This window comes from Priapulus caudatus, unplaced genomic scaffold (assembly GCF_000485595.1).
Source record: "Priapulus caudatus unplaced genomic scaffold, Priapulus_caudatus-5.0.1 Scaffold250, whole genome shotgun sequence".
Lineage (NCBI taxonomy): Eukaryota > Metazoa > Priapulida > Priapulimorpha > Priapulimorphida > Priapulidae > Priapulus > Priapulus caudatus.
In genome coordinates this window covers 137,672-153,800 of record NW_014577311.1, presented here as the reverse complement: position 1 = coordinate 153,800, position 16,129 = coordinate 137,672, and the positions used below count along the sequence as shown (strand labels likewise).

At 43.3% G+C, this 16,129-nt stretch overlaps 1 protein-coding gene across 5 annotated transcripts in view; it reads right to left on the bottom strand.

The window, feature by feature from the left end:
• LOC106808042 (unconventional myosin-Ic-like) overlaps positions 1-16,129 on the bottom strand; it is a 32,982-nt gene that overhangs the window by 11,391 nt on the left and 5,462 nt on the right. For 3 of the 5 annotated variants that reach the window (XM_014810590.1, XM_014810592.1, XM_014810593.1), the window contains exons 2-11: positions 11,901-12,064; positions 11,476-11,591; positions 5,371-5,569; positions 4,882-4,962; positions 4,392-4,571; positions 4,140-4,238; positions 3,877-3,987; positions 3,657-3,728; positions 1,693-1,812; positions 1,479-1,502 (exon numbers count right to left, since the gene is read on the bottom strand). In XM_014810590.1, the coding sequence (XP_014666076.1) occupies positions 1,479-1,502; positions 1,693-1,812; positions 3,657-3,728; positions 3,877-3,987; positions 4,140-4,238; positions 4,392-4,571; positions 4,882-4,962; positions 5,371-5,569; positions 11,476-11,591; positions 11,901-12,026 (1,128 nt within the window). In that variant the 5' untranslated portion in view covers positions 12,027-12,064. Of the gene's footprint in view, positions 1-1,478; positions 1,503-1,692; positions 1,813-3,656; positions 3,729-3,876; positions 3,988-4,139; positions 4,239-4,391; positions 4,572-4,881; positions 4,963-5,370; positions 5,570-11,475; positions 11,592-11,900; positions 12,065-13,044; positions 13,136-16,129 lie in introns of those variants that run through there. The other 2 variants (XM_014810591.1, XM_014810594.1) reach the window with 2 other exon arrangements.

The following is a 16,129-nucleotide window of genomic DNA, read 5'->3' as shown; positions in this document are numbered from 1 at the left end:
AATTGGATTGTCATGTACAGGTCTGCTACTGTGTGTGTGTGAAGGAGGAAATGAGTGTTGTAACTCACTGACACAACGAGATGATGCTGAAGAAGGGTATGAAGAGCAGAAGGAAGGAGAAGATGATCTGGAGACTGGAGAGAATGATCACAACCATGAAGACGAAGGCAAATAGTATGTAGTTTGATGGTGTTGGGTGTTCATCTATGTATTCCATGATCTAGCTGCATCGTAATATTTAACATTTTCGTATATAATAATAACTTACTGTTAAATATATAAGTCCTATAGACGATGGAATCCTTGGTGTTAAGAACATGGGTCTAAACATCAAAACAAAGTCTCTATCTTCCAACAGTTGCTGAGTTATGGTGATGTTACGGTTTACCTCATTATGCATGGCAGCCATATTGGATTTCTGGCAGTCGGAAGGATGGTAGGGGTTTGAATCCATGTCAGATCAATTGCTTAGTGTCGAAAACATGGGTCTAGACACACGAATGAAGTCTCTATGTGCATTACTAAGGAAGATATTCTTGATTTAGTAATTTGACCTAATTAATATGCTAATTAGGCCGATTATGCAAAATGCTACACATATGCAAATTAGCATCCGGCAGTTTCTGAGTCCTTATGACCTGTATATTGCATTTCCAACATAAAACCTTATAGTACTCGACATTTCTAGGTTCAATGAAGAACACATAGGGGTGGCTAGTAGACTAATACTGCCAGTTACACGTCAAAACTATTATACATGCCAGTCATTCAAGCAGTCTGTTACGTGATCGCATGCTTAAGAGGGAGAGAGAGAGAGAGTAAGAAAGAGGGAGAGTGGGGGAGAGAGAGAGTAAGAGAGAGGGAGAGTGGGGGAGAGAGAATGAGAGGGGGAGAGATAGACACAGAGAGAGGGGGGAGGAAGGGAGGGAGAGAGGGAGAGGGATACAGAGAGAGAGACAGCATATTAGTAACAGTCATGTTGGCTAAATATAAGAGGCTGTAAGTCTGTGGATTGGCTACCATGCCACAAGATGTTCCGGATGCTGCCAATGCAGGCCAGCATAACATTCATACACAAGGCAACTAGTGGGGTAGTAATTGGAATAAAAGCCTTAACTAATTGGTAAATCACAGTAAACATAGAACAACGGTGTGCAATCTAGCAAAGCTGGTTGAACTGCCTGCACCATTGACGCGGAGTACATTTCCTAAAACAAATCAATCGATAACAAACTACTTCTGGCAAATTAAAGTGGTGTCTAGCAAGAAATACGTCCACGAGACCATGCATATCCTAGCATGTTGCAGGGGTATTGCCCAAATTGTTAAAAAAATCCTTTCATCGTGAAACCAGTCAAAACCAAAACTACACGTGCAGCTACAAAAAACAAAAATAGAAAACCAGCACATCCTTAATACTATTCAGTCACAGCTCATGCTACATGGCTATTTGGCACTAGCACATGTCTCATACTCACATAAGATAGCTTATCTGCCCGGTGCTGCATATTTGAAAACAAAGGTCGTAAAATATATTAATATATTATATTCAGTTAATCAATTCATAAAAACTGTAAATATACATTGCCTAGTATCCCCTGCCTACTGCACCTTGTCAAGTGCACTGGCAGGGCAGACGAAACTCTCTTGTGACAAATGTTTTGTACCGAATAAACTATATAATTTACTTACCTCAAACGCCAGAGAGAAGTTGACTTTGTTAACTAGCCACGTAAACAGACGTTCATACACAGCCTTGGCAAGCGCATCACGAGCATAGACAGATTGGTCAGGACTCAGAGGGGTATGCATCTGCAACCAAAAGAGTTAATAAGTTCCTAATATATATTCAAGCAGGATAAGAATAATTGGCTATAAATTATCTCCAACCTTGACCATTGCCCTGAATGCTTTCATAATGCTTCATGCTGAATGCAAAGCTAATGAAAGTGCAAGACACGGGCCATTTTGCGCATTTTTAAAACTCAGTTTCACATTTGCTCCATAACACGGCTAAATATTCTCATTTTTGTCACGAACTCACTCATGTAGAATTTAATTGGTTTCGTTTATCCAAGCAAGCAATTGAATAATCTGGCAGTTTGAAAACTTGCCATTAAAGTTGAATGGTGCTTGATGTATACATGTTGAAATGCATTGCTTGACATATCTAATTATAAATTCTCGTCGGAACTTCAAAGACGTTTAGACAGCTAAAATCAAAAGAATTCTGCTTACAGCATTAAGCTAGATTGATAGATATTTTGACGTTAATTTAACACGAATGCAGTTTTTAAAAAGTGACACACTACACGCGTCTCGTTAATAATTATCAACCAGCTCAGACTGTGCGTTTAGAAACCATTCATGACTACTACAACATAGATTAAACATTCATTCACTGTCAACATGCTGGCAGTTCCTCAATCTTTGGAGTTACGAGGAAGAGTACAGTAAACATATCCATATGCTGTACTGACAGGCACAACTTCCTTGTCTACAATTCATTTTCAGATTAGCAGATAACACAATGAACAAGTGCTGCAGAGCGACAGCGCTCACCTGACGGCAAGTGTTCTGATGCTAAACTCACTGGCAAACGAATGAAGAGCACCCTCCCATCACCGCGTTCGTGCTCAGAGCATATATATCTAGGATTGAGTTGCTGAAATCCAAGTATATTCAGGCAGGCAAGAATTTCGCTCAACTGTGAGTTAACACATCTGCATTGCAGGTTGCCAGGCAAGAATTATGATTAGAATAGTGCCAGTTCACCCCCATGCATGCGTAATGGGGTGCCCCCATGTTTTTGCCTACCCACGTGAGCATTCAGGGTTCATTACAGTGTGCTAATACAGGGTGCTACTCAGGGTGCTAATACAGACTGCTTTAGAAAATAATATGAGATTTAAGGAGCGTAAACCTTGTTCAACAAACATTTGCCTTTGCAATTGAACTGTGCAACTGTAGCCTCACATCCACAATAGCAAAAGCAGGTCAGTCCTTTGTTAACAGTTAACAAATCCATGTTTAACCCTCCTCTTGAGGGTCAAAAGGTTATCCGACACTTACTCTTCGCATGTCAGCGGAAAGTACATTTTATGGTCCTTTCAATAAAGCCATAAAAATGCTAGGTCACCGCTGAAACAAAAAAGTTTTTCAATCGCTCCGTCAGACCATGTCCTCAGAAAATGTCTAAAATCTGCCCTGTGCCCCATTGACCTTTGACCTGTGACCTCCAATTTCGACACAGTGATGGCTTTTCCTACCAGGATGTGCTATACACCGACTATCACAAGCCTAGGTCAATCCGTTTAGATTTGTGCCGCAATTCTGCATTTCCTCCCTATACCTTAAGTTAAGAAGGGAATGTTCCCCCTTCTTTTACACCTCTTGACCTTTGACCTTTGACCCACAGCTTCGACATCCCAACTCGTTTTCGGATTACCTCCCTACGTCCCGACTTTCGAATCCGTACGTCGAGCTGTTTAGATTTGTGCCCAACTGTTGACGGACGTACGGACGGCCGGACGGACAATCATGCAATTCTACAAGCTGCACCTGACTACGTCAGACGAGCTAATAATAAAAGAAATGTTATATGTTACTTAATTAACACTATGATTAATGTGATCAATGCACTTAGTGCACTCTACCTTTTCACCACGAGCCTCTATAGCTTTGTGTGTCAGAGCTTGCTTCAGTACATCCAAGGGACAACCCAGTAACTGTAACAGAAGAGATTATGTACACCACGCACACTCTGGCCATAGACATGAAATACGTAATTTGAATTAACCTTGAATAATCGAGCTGTTTCCACTTCAATAAATGCACAGTAAGGTTGGATTGAAGTCGACATGACAGCTGTCTGACCTGTGCAACCACGTTGGCGTGTTCTCCATCCTCCACGCGAGTGATGTGATCCTCTTCCTCAAAGGTAATGTTCCCCATGTGAATCACTGAAGCCACGATCGCAAAAAGCTCCTGTGAAGGACAACGATACCTCAACGTAACCAAAGCGACTCAGATCGGTCATGATCGCACACGAGCAAAAACGCACGTGACAGCTCCACATGCCAAAATGACGATGACGATGTCAACTTTAGCTACGGTGACAATAAGATGTTCTTACTCACATCTTGCTCTTGCTGTGAGAAGTCAACCACTTCCAAGCCACGCCTAACGACCTTTAAATCCTGTTCATCATTGATCCTTCTCGCTTGACTGGAACCACCCTGCATGACAATAACACATCATATATCACATACATTTAGCATGAATTACCTACTGCCAGCATTCGTGTAAAATTCCATCATTTGTACAGATGATACAGATAGAACTACAACGTATTTGAACAAGACAGCCCATCGCAAACGCCTAGCACATACCTGTTTAAGATAGAAATATTGATCAGGATCAGACACTAGATGGAGCCTTTGTAGCAATCGCTCGTCTGCTCCGGCTAGCAGCTGATAGAAGATGTGGAAGTTACGTTCGCCGTTAGCTTGATGCACGACACGGGATTTCTCCAATAAGTAATTGAGTATGTGGCCTCCAACTGGCACGCCCTACAGTAAAAGAAAGAAAGGAAGAACTAATATACTTCTACCCTTGCTCCCACTCGCACACCCACCACATTATTGCTGTCAGTAATTAGAACAGAGATGATTACAATGGCCACAATGTTAATGAGGACGATGATGATGCTGATGATGATGATGTTAATGATGATGACGATGATGATGATAATGATGATGATGATGCTGATGATGACGATGTTAATGATGATGATGATGATGATGATAACGATGATGATGATAATAAGGATGACGATTTTGCTGTTGAGGAAATTCGTCATGACTAAACCAAATTTGTTACCTTAAAATTGAACTGGATGTCCATGTATTTCCCAAACCGGCTAGAATTATCATTTCTCGTAGTCTTTGCATTTCCAAAAGCCTGTTGAGAGAGGAACGTGAGAGGTTTTAGTTATGCAATACACTTCCAGAACCTATTAGATGGTGTGCTCTGCTAGAAAGATGTGTAAACCACTGAGCATACATTCTTAAACAAACTCAGACTGATTCCTAATATTGATTTTGAAGCTCTTGCCTCCACTAAAAAACTCTACAGAAGCTCCATTACTCAACAGCTGCAGCAGGGGCATAAAAGACCACCCCTACTTGCATTATGGTACTGTCCAGGATCCATGTCCATTTCAGGATTTTCGTGACAATAAGGTTTGATCGGTGCTACCGAATCATCATAACTAGATGCTACGACAAGGAATTACATGCTTTTGAATACATCGACAGCTTTCAAGACAATGTGGGGTGCGAGCCACACTCGGCATGTGCAAACACACACCTCTAGCACTGGGTTGGACTGCAGCAGTCTGTCTTTCACCCTGTCGACCTCAGCAGCATGGTGGCTTGCCTCTGCTAGGTAGTAGAGCATCTTTTTGGTGGCCTCCGTCTTGCCGGCACCGCTCTCCCCCGATATGAGCACACACTGGTCACGTCGCTCAGCCAGCATCGAGCGGTAAGCCATGTCAGACACGGCATATCTGCGAAGAAACAAGCGACCATGCTGACTGTTTATAACAGCTAATAGACGATCCTAATCCATCACATATTTGACTTAAAAATATACTTCTAATTCTATATATATATATATATATATATCCTAATATATATTCTATTAAATATATATTTATATTTATTTTACATGCGTAGTAAGTGCAGTTTTAGTCAAAATCTAACTACCTGTAATAGAGTATAGGTATACCAACCCGAGATTAATCAATACAAAACTGGCTTTTCCATTGCTGACAAATGAAAATGAAACGATGATCTTCACGGCTCTTTTCTGCCGAGTTACAGATCAACAGATAGTTCGCTCTGTCTCAGCTACTACACAACCATAATGCGTTTCCGTTTCAATCTCAGTGTTTGTCACAAACGGTTTGGGACGACCGATCATAAAACTATAATGTGCGCGATCAGCCGAGTATAACCCAGGGGCGGCGCGTACGGGGGGGCCGGGGGGGCCCGGGCCCCCCCACTTTTTTGGCAGAAAATATATGTCTATATGTATTTTGTATGATCGGAAAGAAATGCAAGAAAAGAAAGAGGGAATAAGGAGGAGAGGAAGAGGGGAAAGAGCGAAAGAGAGTGTTTATCCACATTTTCATCTGCCTACTGGAAAATTACAAAGTTTGACGAAGTCCCTCTAGCCTTACTCTATAGCAAACAGACATGCACAGCGCCGTATTTACCCCAATACCGTGCGGACTTCGGGGCCTGATCCTGTGCTTCGGAGGCTCGATCGAGGGTCGAATATCAGTACAGCCCGGCGCACACGTGAGTTATTTTACTCAAGTAAAATGACGCATGAGTCAAACTACTCAACGAAAATCCGCCGCAAACGTGAGTAAAATGAGGCGTGCGTCAAATTACTCAACGAAAATCCGCCGCACACGTGAGTAAAATGACTCATATGTCAAATTACTCAACGAAAATCCGCCGCACACGTGAGTAAAATGACTCATGCGTCATTTTACTTGAGTAAAATAACTCACGTGTGCGCCGGGCTTACCGTACTTGCATATGCAGGCCCGTAGTCAGGGCGAGTTCGGGGGATTCGAACGAACCCCCCTCCCCCCAAGCCAAAAATAATAATTTGGGAAAATTTGCAAGAATTTCACTTCAGGTCGCTCCATTTTAATGTAATAATTGCAAAATCTCCATCGTGCGGGAGGGTGAACAGTGAACACCCACTTCCAACACCCTCCCTCCGCTCGGTCGCTTGGCTCCCTCGCCTGGTCGCTTCGCACCCGAGCAGGGGCGTGTACAGGGGGTGTCCAGGGAGTCCGGACCCCCCCTTGCTCGCGCAGAAAACGCATCTGGGGGGGTCTAATTTGAAAAAATTTCCCCAGACCCCCCCCTTCGCGTGCTCGCAACTTTGGGTTACGGTTAGACCCACCCCTGGTACAAATCCTGCACACGGCCCTGCCGAGCAAATTACCAACATTGAAAAACGAACCCCTCCCCCCCAATATAATGCTTGCTACGGGCCTGCATATGCACACATTGTACTTATACTGCACTACGCACGCGTACGCACAGCTTAAAGGGACAGTAGCCTCTAGGATTTTACTGCATACAACTGTACTTACTGTATAACAAATCGTCTATACCCACACGTATTGTTACCAGATACCTAATTTAAATGTTATAATTAATTACACATCAACGCTACGAAATTTGAACGGCGCCATGACACCCGCGACCGTGCTGCCACCCCGAAAAAGTTGCGTATTTGACAATTTATTTTGCACGTTACAGGACCGAGGGCTAATCACAAAAGTGGCAATTATATTTAATACCTAAATGCTATTTAACTGAACGATATTCATTTAGGGCAAATTTATCCATATTATAACTGAAAACTATATGTCGTTTATAAGAGATTACAATCCTTTTGCTTTTAAATGAATAAATAAGAAACACCCTCGTCTGTAGCCCTTGGCTGGAAATGGTTTTGCCGCAACTTACCAGATCGTGCGCTTTGAGTGGCGCCACCGTCGCTGTAATCAAACTGTAGTCGTTAGTTTTAAACATTTTTTAAAAATATTTCTAATGGTGATTGAACCATGAAACTTTTTATGTAGCGTAATTATAACCTGCATTAGCTGAAAATAACCCTAGAACCTAGAGTAAACTCTTCCCTTTAAGTACGCGCAGCACGCAGAGCCTAACGCCACGCTGATAACGCAGAGCCGTATACCGGACCGTACCGAGGGTACGTCCGCAGTAACCTGGGGTACATAGACCCTATGAGCGTTAGTTTTATGTATATATTTTTATATAGTTCCTTTTATTGTTTTAGTTTAGTTTAGCAGTTTAGTTTCTTAGTCTTTTAATTAATAAATAGTTGCTGTATTCTTTATGTAATATCCTAGCAGCTTGGGTTTTTAAGCAAAACTGTTGTCAGCAACATGAAGATTAAACTAAAGATAAAAGCTAGTCGAGTGATGTTTATAAGTGTTTAAATATCATTCCAGCAATGTTATTTTTTCTATTACCAGGTTGAAGAAAATGGAAATTTCCTGTACGCCCTGAAAATGTATTCATATTGAGATGGCAAATTATATATACTTCACTATAGTTGACATGCAGCATAGACATGTACTTGAAAAGGTGTTATTTCCGTTTTTCTTCCATTTAAAAATTTGAATATTTTCAGCCCAGCTATCCATGTGCACGCCCAGATCGCTTCCATTTTCAGTAGCAAAATTGAAAAAAGCTCCCCCCACCCCCCACACAACCGCTTGGTCGCCTGGCTCCCCTACGCTTGAATAACTCAGCCCCCCGGCATGGTCGCTTCATTCTCTCAATTGGGCCCCCCCACTTTGAAAACCATGGCGCCGCCCCTGTAACCAACTATCATTTTACCCATGGTCGCATCTGAAATAACTGGTACGTAATAATTGTTGGCTCCGACTATACCACGTGTCTTTAAAAACTGGCCAACACCGACTGAAACAGTCGAACAGTATCGACACAAAATGTCGGTAAGCTGCTCACTATGCCGTAACGTTCGTGTCGCACCCACTGATCACGGATAAAAGGGGGGGGGTGGGTAATCTGTAATCACACTCCCTCGTATATTACCCTGCCCGCTTGTTAACTAAAACAAGGAAATGAAATCGAAACCGGTTCGACACGCGCGCGTATGAATGCAACGGCACAGGTTATATGCACTGATGCGATATGACCATGAGCATCGCTTAAGCTGTGGACACACTACGCGATTTTTCATGCGATCGAGCCGGCCGGCTCAGTCGGGCGACTCTGTGGACACACTACGCGATTTTTCATGCGATCGAGCCGGCCGGCTCAGTCGGGCGACTCTGTGGACACACTACGCGACTGAGTCGGGTGACTCTGTGGATTTTCAGCACGCTGATTGGCTGATTGCACACTAGGTGATTGCATCCGGCCGGCTCAAATAATTATCAAACGTGTTTGAATCGGGCGACTCGGCCGGCCGGCCGACTCGAAAATCGACCGCGACTCACTGGACACACTACGCGATTTTTCATGTGATCGAGCCGGCCGGCTCAGTCGGGCAACTCTGTGGACACACTACGCGACTGAGTCGGGCGACTCTGTGGACACACTACGCGACTGAGTCGGGCGACTCTGTGGACACACTACGCGACTGAGTCGGGCGACTCTGTGGATTTTCAGCACGCTGATGACAGTGGACCCATACAGATCGCATACTGAACCCCACTCACTCTATGACTTCTGTGTTACATTCCATTGCACCTATAACTGCTTAGTTACACATCACAAATGTGCGAATTACACTAGAAATACGACGGACCTTTCTGATAACCTATTAGTTGTATTTTTGAGGGAACCCAACCCAAGCCCACTACATGACAGGCTAGATGGCAGCATTCAGGCGTTTTTCATGACTTCACATGCTATTGACACTACCAATAGACGGTGATTACCATCTGCGACATTACTGGGTTCAAGCACCACGGACGGGTTCTATTGCAGACGGAATACCAGCGTGTAGTTGAGGAGAAAGTACAGAGTGTCAGGATTCGGTGCGCATGAAAGCAGATGCAAACGCAGATACAGTTACTGTAGATTTAGGTTCATTATCCATCTGCCCCGCCCTTACCAGACACACGTAAACGCCGCCACTGGCTGCACATTTGCGCCTATATTCAGATGTTCGTGTGTTCATTCATGCTTGATCTCGCTACTGCGGCCGCGTTGCCACGTATATGCATGGAAGGTACAATTATATCAAGAGCGTATTAAGAAGCCTTCTTTATACGCTCTTGATTATATGCAACCAGTAATGTGTACCAGTAACTAGCCCAAGGTTGGGGTTATTGCAAATGTGCCAGCTTCTGCCATGCGCAACCATGTGAAAAATAAAAAGCTGCTACACAGACGTTTGGTCTCTTTGTCTATCTGTTCCCCATCTAGCAAACTTATTTCACTGCTTAATCACTAACATGGATGTGTTCATCACACCCCACAAGACATCGCCTTTGTAATTATACCAGCACCGACTCTAAGTCGAGGTACGGCAAGGAACACTAGTGACCTCTTTCTCTGAAATGGTGGTTCTTCAAAAACAAACTAAGAGACAATACCACTAACCATAATGCTAGTTGACTGGTTTATTTCGTTTCAATGAATAATCATGGACAAATGTCGTCGGGCCGTAACTAGTTCCATTAGGCAATTGTGGTCAATCTAAACTCGAGCTATGCTGACTATTCCAGCAACAGCTTTACAACCACCACAATAAATTGGCACGACAAAGCTTGCCGCACGGTAGCACGCGACCCGAACTAGATGGGTCATCGCCCGCAGATATACACGCTGTATCTGTCACACACTGAACCTACAACCCCACTCACATGCCCCCGCCTACACAACTGTGATAACGCACAACGAATTTACGTATATTCGTTTCATGAAAGGTGCGCCACAGTTTCAACAAACTTTTTTCAGACACCTGACTCTTCTTCTATCACCTTACAGTAATGAGTGCTAACTTCATTAGCTTGTTAACGAACACTCCAACTCGCGGGTAACATGTTGTCGGGTCATTAAGTTATGGCTAGAGGTGCGCATGCCTTCTGGCATAATCAGCACCGAGCTGTCATCAACTCTTGATCTCTGAGCACTACATCAGCGACAATATGCTCACACTTCATTATTCGAGTAATTATGTGTAGTCAGTCACTCAGTGCCTCTGTATCTGTCACGCTGCTGTATCACCTACTATGTTTGAGTTGCTGCAGTTACCTGCCACGAATGTGTATCAGCAATATGTGAACCTACACCCAGTTCTCGAATGTTGGCGAGGCAATGAAGACAAGTGCCGAATAGCAAGTGCCGTGGTTCCTCTCCATACTTACATGAATTCCCCTGAAAACTGGAAGATATCTACGGCTATAAATTGCCGTGGCTGCCTTACCTGGCGCTCCCCCGTTTCTGCCTCATAAATTCCATGTTACGAAACGCAATTTCCATGTTGCAAATTCCATGTTAAAAGTTAGTTCTAATAACTGTCCCCGAAAACACTTATCTCAAGGTAATTTTTCCTTTGGTATCCCTCCAACTTGCGGTGGTGCAATAGAATATCTTATTAAGGCAATGGCAACACTTGCCTTGCCATAAAGAATACAAATTCGACCTCTGCTATCCTGTTTGCATATATTTGCTGTAACATCTGTGTCTCTGTGACATTTATGTAGCTGCTAGACCAGCATATCTGCCCCATGTATCTTTCCCCATTTGCTTACCTGTGCCTGTCTTCTTGCCTTCCGCACCAGAGAGAGAGCAGCACACTAGTTGTGCATCTACCGATGCTTCCTCCTCATACTACATTGCAGGCGACATTATAGGGCAATTACGTGTTAAGACTTACATGTGTGGTGGCAGCTCATAGAATGCCTCGCCTCTGTATGTCTCGATATACTCCTGGCTGTAGATAGGCAGCTCCCTGTAGGGGTTCACAGACACCAGCACTGGACCGATGTACGTCTGTGAACAGACACAAACGTCAACCACATCTAAACTGACACTTTAACGGGATATCACTCCGGCATGTCAACTGGGACAGAATGCATTACGCATGATACTCAAGTGTTCTAGACTAGATCGTTTTTCATCTATCGGCACTCTTCGACGGTAAAATTACATATGCCCACAGCTAATATTAATATGATAACAAAATTGCTATATATATATACATAGAGAGAGAGAGAGAGAGAGAGGAGAGAGGAGAGAGAAGTAGAAAAAAAATGAAATAGCAAAGTAGAATGTTTCGATCGCTGTCTATTTCGTGCTCACATATATTATGTCTTCATTGAATCTCTTTCGCAGGTTTTCTATGAAGGCGTTGACGTCGTGGTAGTCTTCCAGCAGGACAAAGTCCTGCAGTCCTACCCTGTCTCTCAAATGAAGGTCGTGCTCCATCACACCAGGCTTAGCAGTGAAATCTCACTCAGTCAGAGCTGAATCATCACAAACAAGAACAAATTTGTAGTGACAATGCAAAATTTAGATGCTATGCCAATTATTGATATTGATATAATTATTCGATATCTATACTTTGATAGATCATCACATAATAAAATATATATGTATATATGTTTTCTCTGGCCGTGGTTTCCCACAGCATCTCTGTTTCTCCGTTCGATGACGTTCATCTCCCCTTCCCATTTCCATCTCCCCCTCATCTCTTGTTCATCCTCTCCCTGTTCTTTTATACCTTCTCCATCTCCGAGTAGCTTCATGATTACATCAGGAGTGTATCAATATTGATACACTCCTGATTACATGTATGCGCACACGGACTCACTCGAGCAAGCATACATCCTTAAAAACGATTCATACGCAAATTCTTACATGTCCCAATAGTATAAACTTCACCATACTAGCAAGTTATGGGCGTTTTAACAGCAATTAGCAATTCGTGTTGACGTGTTACCTAATTTACTGACAGCACCCACCGAGAGATATGCTATCATTTATACGCAATGTAACCAATCGAGCACGACTGTGTTCTGTGGTGTGCGTTCACGACTGTGATCTTTACCTGTAATTGGGCTAATTAACGCTGTAGAAATTCGTACACTGCAGCACGTACACAGGTACACATACATACGTGCCCATCATCCGGACAAACAATCAGCTAAACTGGCAGTTTCAAACTTGCAACGTTGCTGTAGAATAAACTAGCCATGTAGAGCCATGGTTTGTGTAACATGCACAACTACGTGGTACATTTCCTGCCAGCCTTGGATCTAATTTCAGCTGCCCTAATCCTATGTAAACAGTCTTCGCTCGAGAGATTGTTTGTTTTTGAAACGAAGTCAGAGTTGGCACCATTATCAACTGATATGAACGATATGATAGATCAAGGCAACCGTAATAATATCAGAAGCGTATAAAACAGGATTGTGTTTTTATTCACTTCTGAGATTAAACATACCACTACAACTACATCCACTAAAATCTTCAGTGGAACTGTGTCACGCTCACAGCTCTACTGGGCTAGGCAGAACGACGTTCCTTAGGTAAGCTGTCAGACTTTCACCGTACTATTTACACAGCAAATAATAGCGTCTGCTACTCCGTCGTCGCCCTCCAGGCACGGCAGCTGCAGCTTTCACTCCACCCAATGACACAGAATTCTCGTCTTGGGTGTTGACTTGAAGATAACAGGATCTTCGGCACGCACTATTAGGATGTGACAGGCGAGTCGCGCAATAACAGGATATATATATAGTCGCGTTGCCAGCAGCCGGTGCGTAGGTAGAGCGGGCGCCACGTGCACCGCCAACCGTCGGTTTAAAACTGAATGCCAGCGCGGTAAGTGTAGAGTCTGTTGACTAACACTAGCACTGAAAGCGGGGGACACGCTCCACTGGGCTGGGTGTACACGGCTGGATGCTTGGCAGGTGCAATTATACAATGTATCACAAACAACATCGCATATGCCGTCAACGGCACCGATCGATGTGTCACGTTTTCATATAACACACGCGAAGGGACCTTATACCCACACATACAAACGCATGTACATGATATCGTTGCGTCCAACACGCAAATAGATTCGATTGGGAGTAGCCCGACCATGCTGCGAGACCAACGTCAATAAACAACGGTCTTTCGATATATGACCGTTTCTTGGAGCTAGACCGAGGGCAGAATATATTTAATGTATTTTCTTGGAGCTACACACCATGGTCAGGATATATTTGATGTATTTTCTTGGAGCTACAGACCATGGTCAGGATATATTTGATGTATTTTCTTGGAGTTACAGACCATGGTCAGGATATATTTGATGTATTTTCTTGGAGCTACAGACCATAGTCAGGATATATTTGATCATATCAGGAGTAGATAATAGGGAAGGAGTGTGACTTCAATGAACAAGGGAAATTCGGCATTTACTAGCCTTAGAATACCTACGATTTACTACGCGTAACTCAACCAACTTGAGCTCAAATCGTACACAGTACATTCGCCTAGCATCGTGCGAAATCGTTTCCTCGTATACAGCCGCAATACGGAGATACAGACTAAAACGTACGACACGATTTTCTATTATGTTGCCAGCAAACTGAATGTGTAAATCGCATAACTCGAAACAAAAGGCAGCTACTAACGACTCTTGCGCCCTCAGCGATGCGGTGTGGCTCGCAGAGCTAATCTTTGACCTATTTACAGCTGCCTTTTGTTTCGAGTTAGGCGGTTTACACATTCAGTTTGCTGGCAACATAATGGAAAATCGTGTCGTACGTTTTAGCCTGTATCTCCGGATTGCGGGTGTATACGAGAAAACGATTTCGCACGATGCTAGACGAATGTACTGTGTACGATTTAAGCTCAAGTTGGTTGAGTTACGCGTAGTAAATCGTAGGTATTCTAAGGCTAGTAAATGACGAATTTCCCTTGTTTATTGAAGTCACACTCCTTCCCTATTATCTACTCTTGATCATATGTATTTACAATATCGCGTAACGGCTGAACAATATAACGCAGCAGTAGCAATCCGCACGAACTGCCTTATAATTGATACAATAATGTAGACACAATAGCTACAATAATGTAGGCACAATAGATACAATAATGTAGACACAATATATACAATAATGTAGACACAATAGATACAATAATGTAGACACAATAGATACAATAATGTAGACACAATAGATACAATAATATAGACACCATAGATACAATAATATAGACACAAATAGCTACAACAACGTAACACAACAGACTACAGAGTAGGGTGAACTACATTTGGGTTACAACTTACATTAGTGTATCTAGAGTTGCCTAAAGACCACGCAGACGTCTCCAACAAACGCCAACACCCGTCCTGCACTCAATGGATGCGCGCCCACGGACTGACTGCTACCCTTTACAACCGGGACGCAAGTGCGTCACCACCAACCACTCAATATACCACCAATCAGTCACTAAACTTGCTTGATTTGAGCGATTGGTCGGGTCAGCATCGCGCATATAGACCTGTATGTATACAGCTTCTTCAGGAAATTGCGCTGTGATAGAGGATTACACTCACATCCTTACTAAATGGATTGCACTCATATTCCTTGCTAAATGGCTTGTGTTATTCGGCGTTATGGCAGCATGACGCAATACAGAGTAGCCACCGGCTGGGCACAAATGAAGGAAGGGACTTCTGCACGATGAATTCAATTAGCTGATGATTATTTTCGGCCGGGACAACGTCATTACTAGCCTCTCCACTCACACTGGGCGTGCATTTCCATCAAACACGGATCCCCGCAGCCGCCGCCCGCACCGCGATGGCACGGACAGACAAGCATCAAAATGCCAGCTGCCAACCAGCGCGCGACGCAAACTATATTCCAGGCTCCAGCACTTTAGCTAAATCATCGTTTCCATCAATTGCTACCAATTACTGTGAAATCCCCGTGAATTGATGGCCAGCTGACAGCGTGTCGCTTAAGAACCGGCTGTTTCTCTACCATTGACCACCACGCACACTTATGCCGGCATCGTGCACTTACCGCAAAATTACACCCTACAACGATTCCTCACTCACTAGTACATCCTCATACAAACACTACAGCGCTCCGAACACATTACATTTAACTTAGTAACACTCAGTTCCGTTACTTCCACCTACGTATATCAGTATCATATACTTACTACAGAAGCACGCGCTTACATCGTTACACTTACAACCTTGAGCTGTTATACTATATCAAGAGCATATAAAGAAGGCCTTCTTTATATGCTCTTGACTATATGTTACTATAACGTCACATATACTACAGGCATGTAGCAGCCTTGCAACGGCACAATACATAATTATTGAACACTACAGCCTCACACACCGACTACAAAATCGCACACAACAGTGTATAGATATTACAAGCCCATACGTCATACACTCACGACGAAACCTCAATGTTTACCAGCTTCAATTAATTCCGCAATGACTCAACAATACTTAAAAAATGCTGTGGCATAAAAAAATGAATCAGCAGAGCTTATGCAGCTAAGCGCAT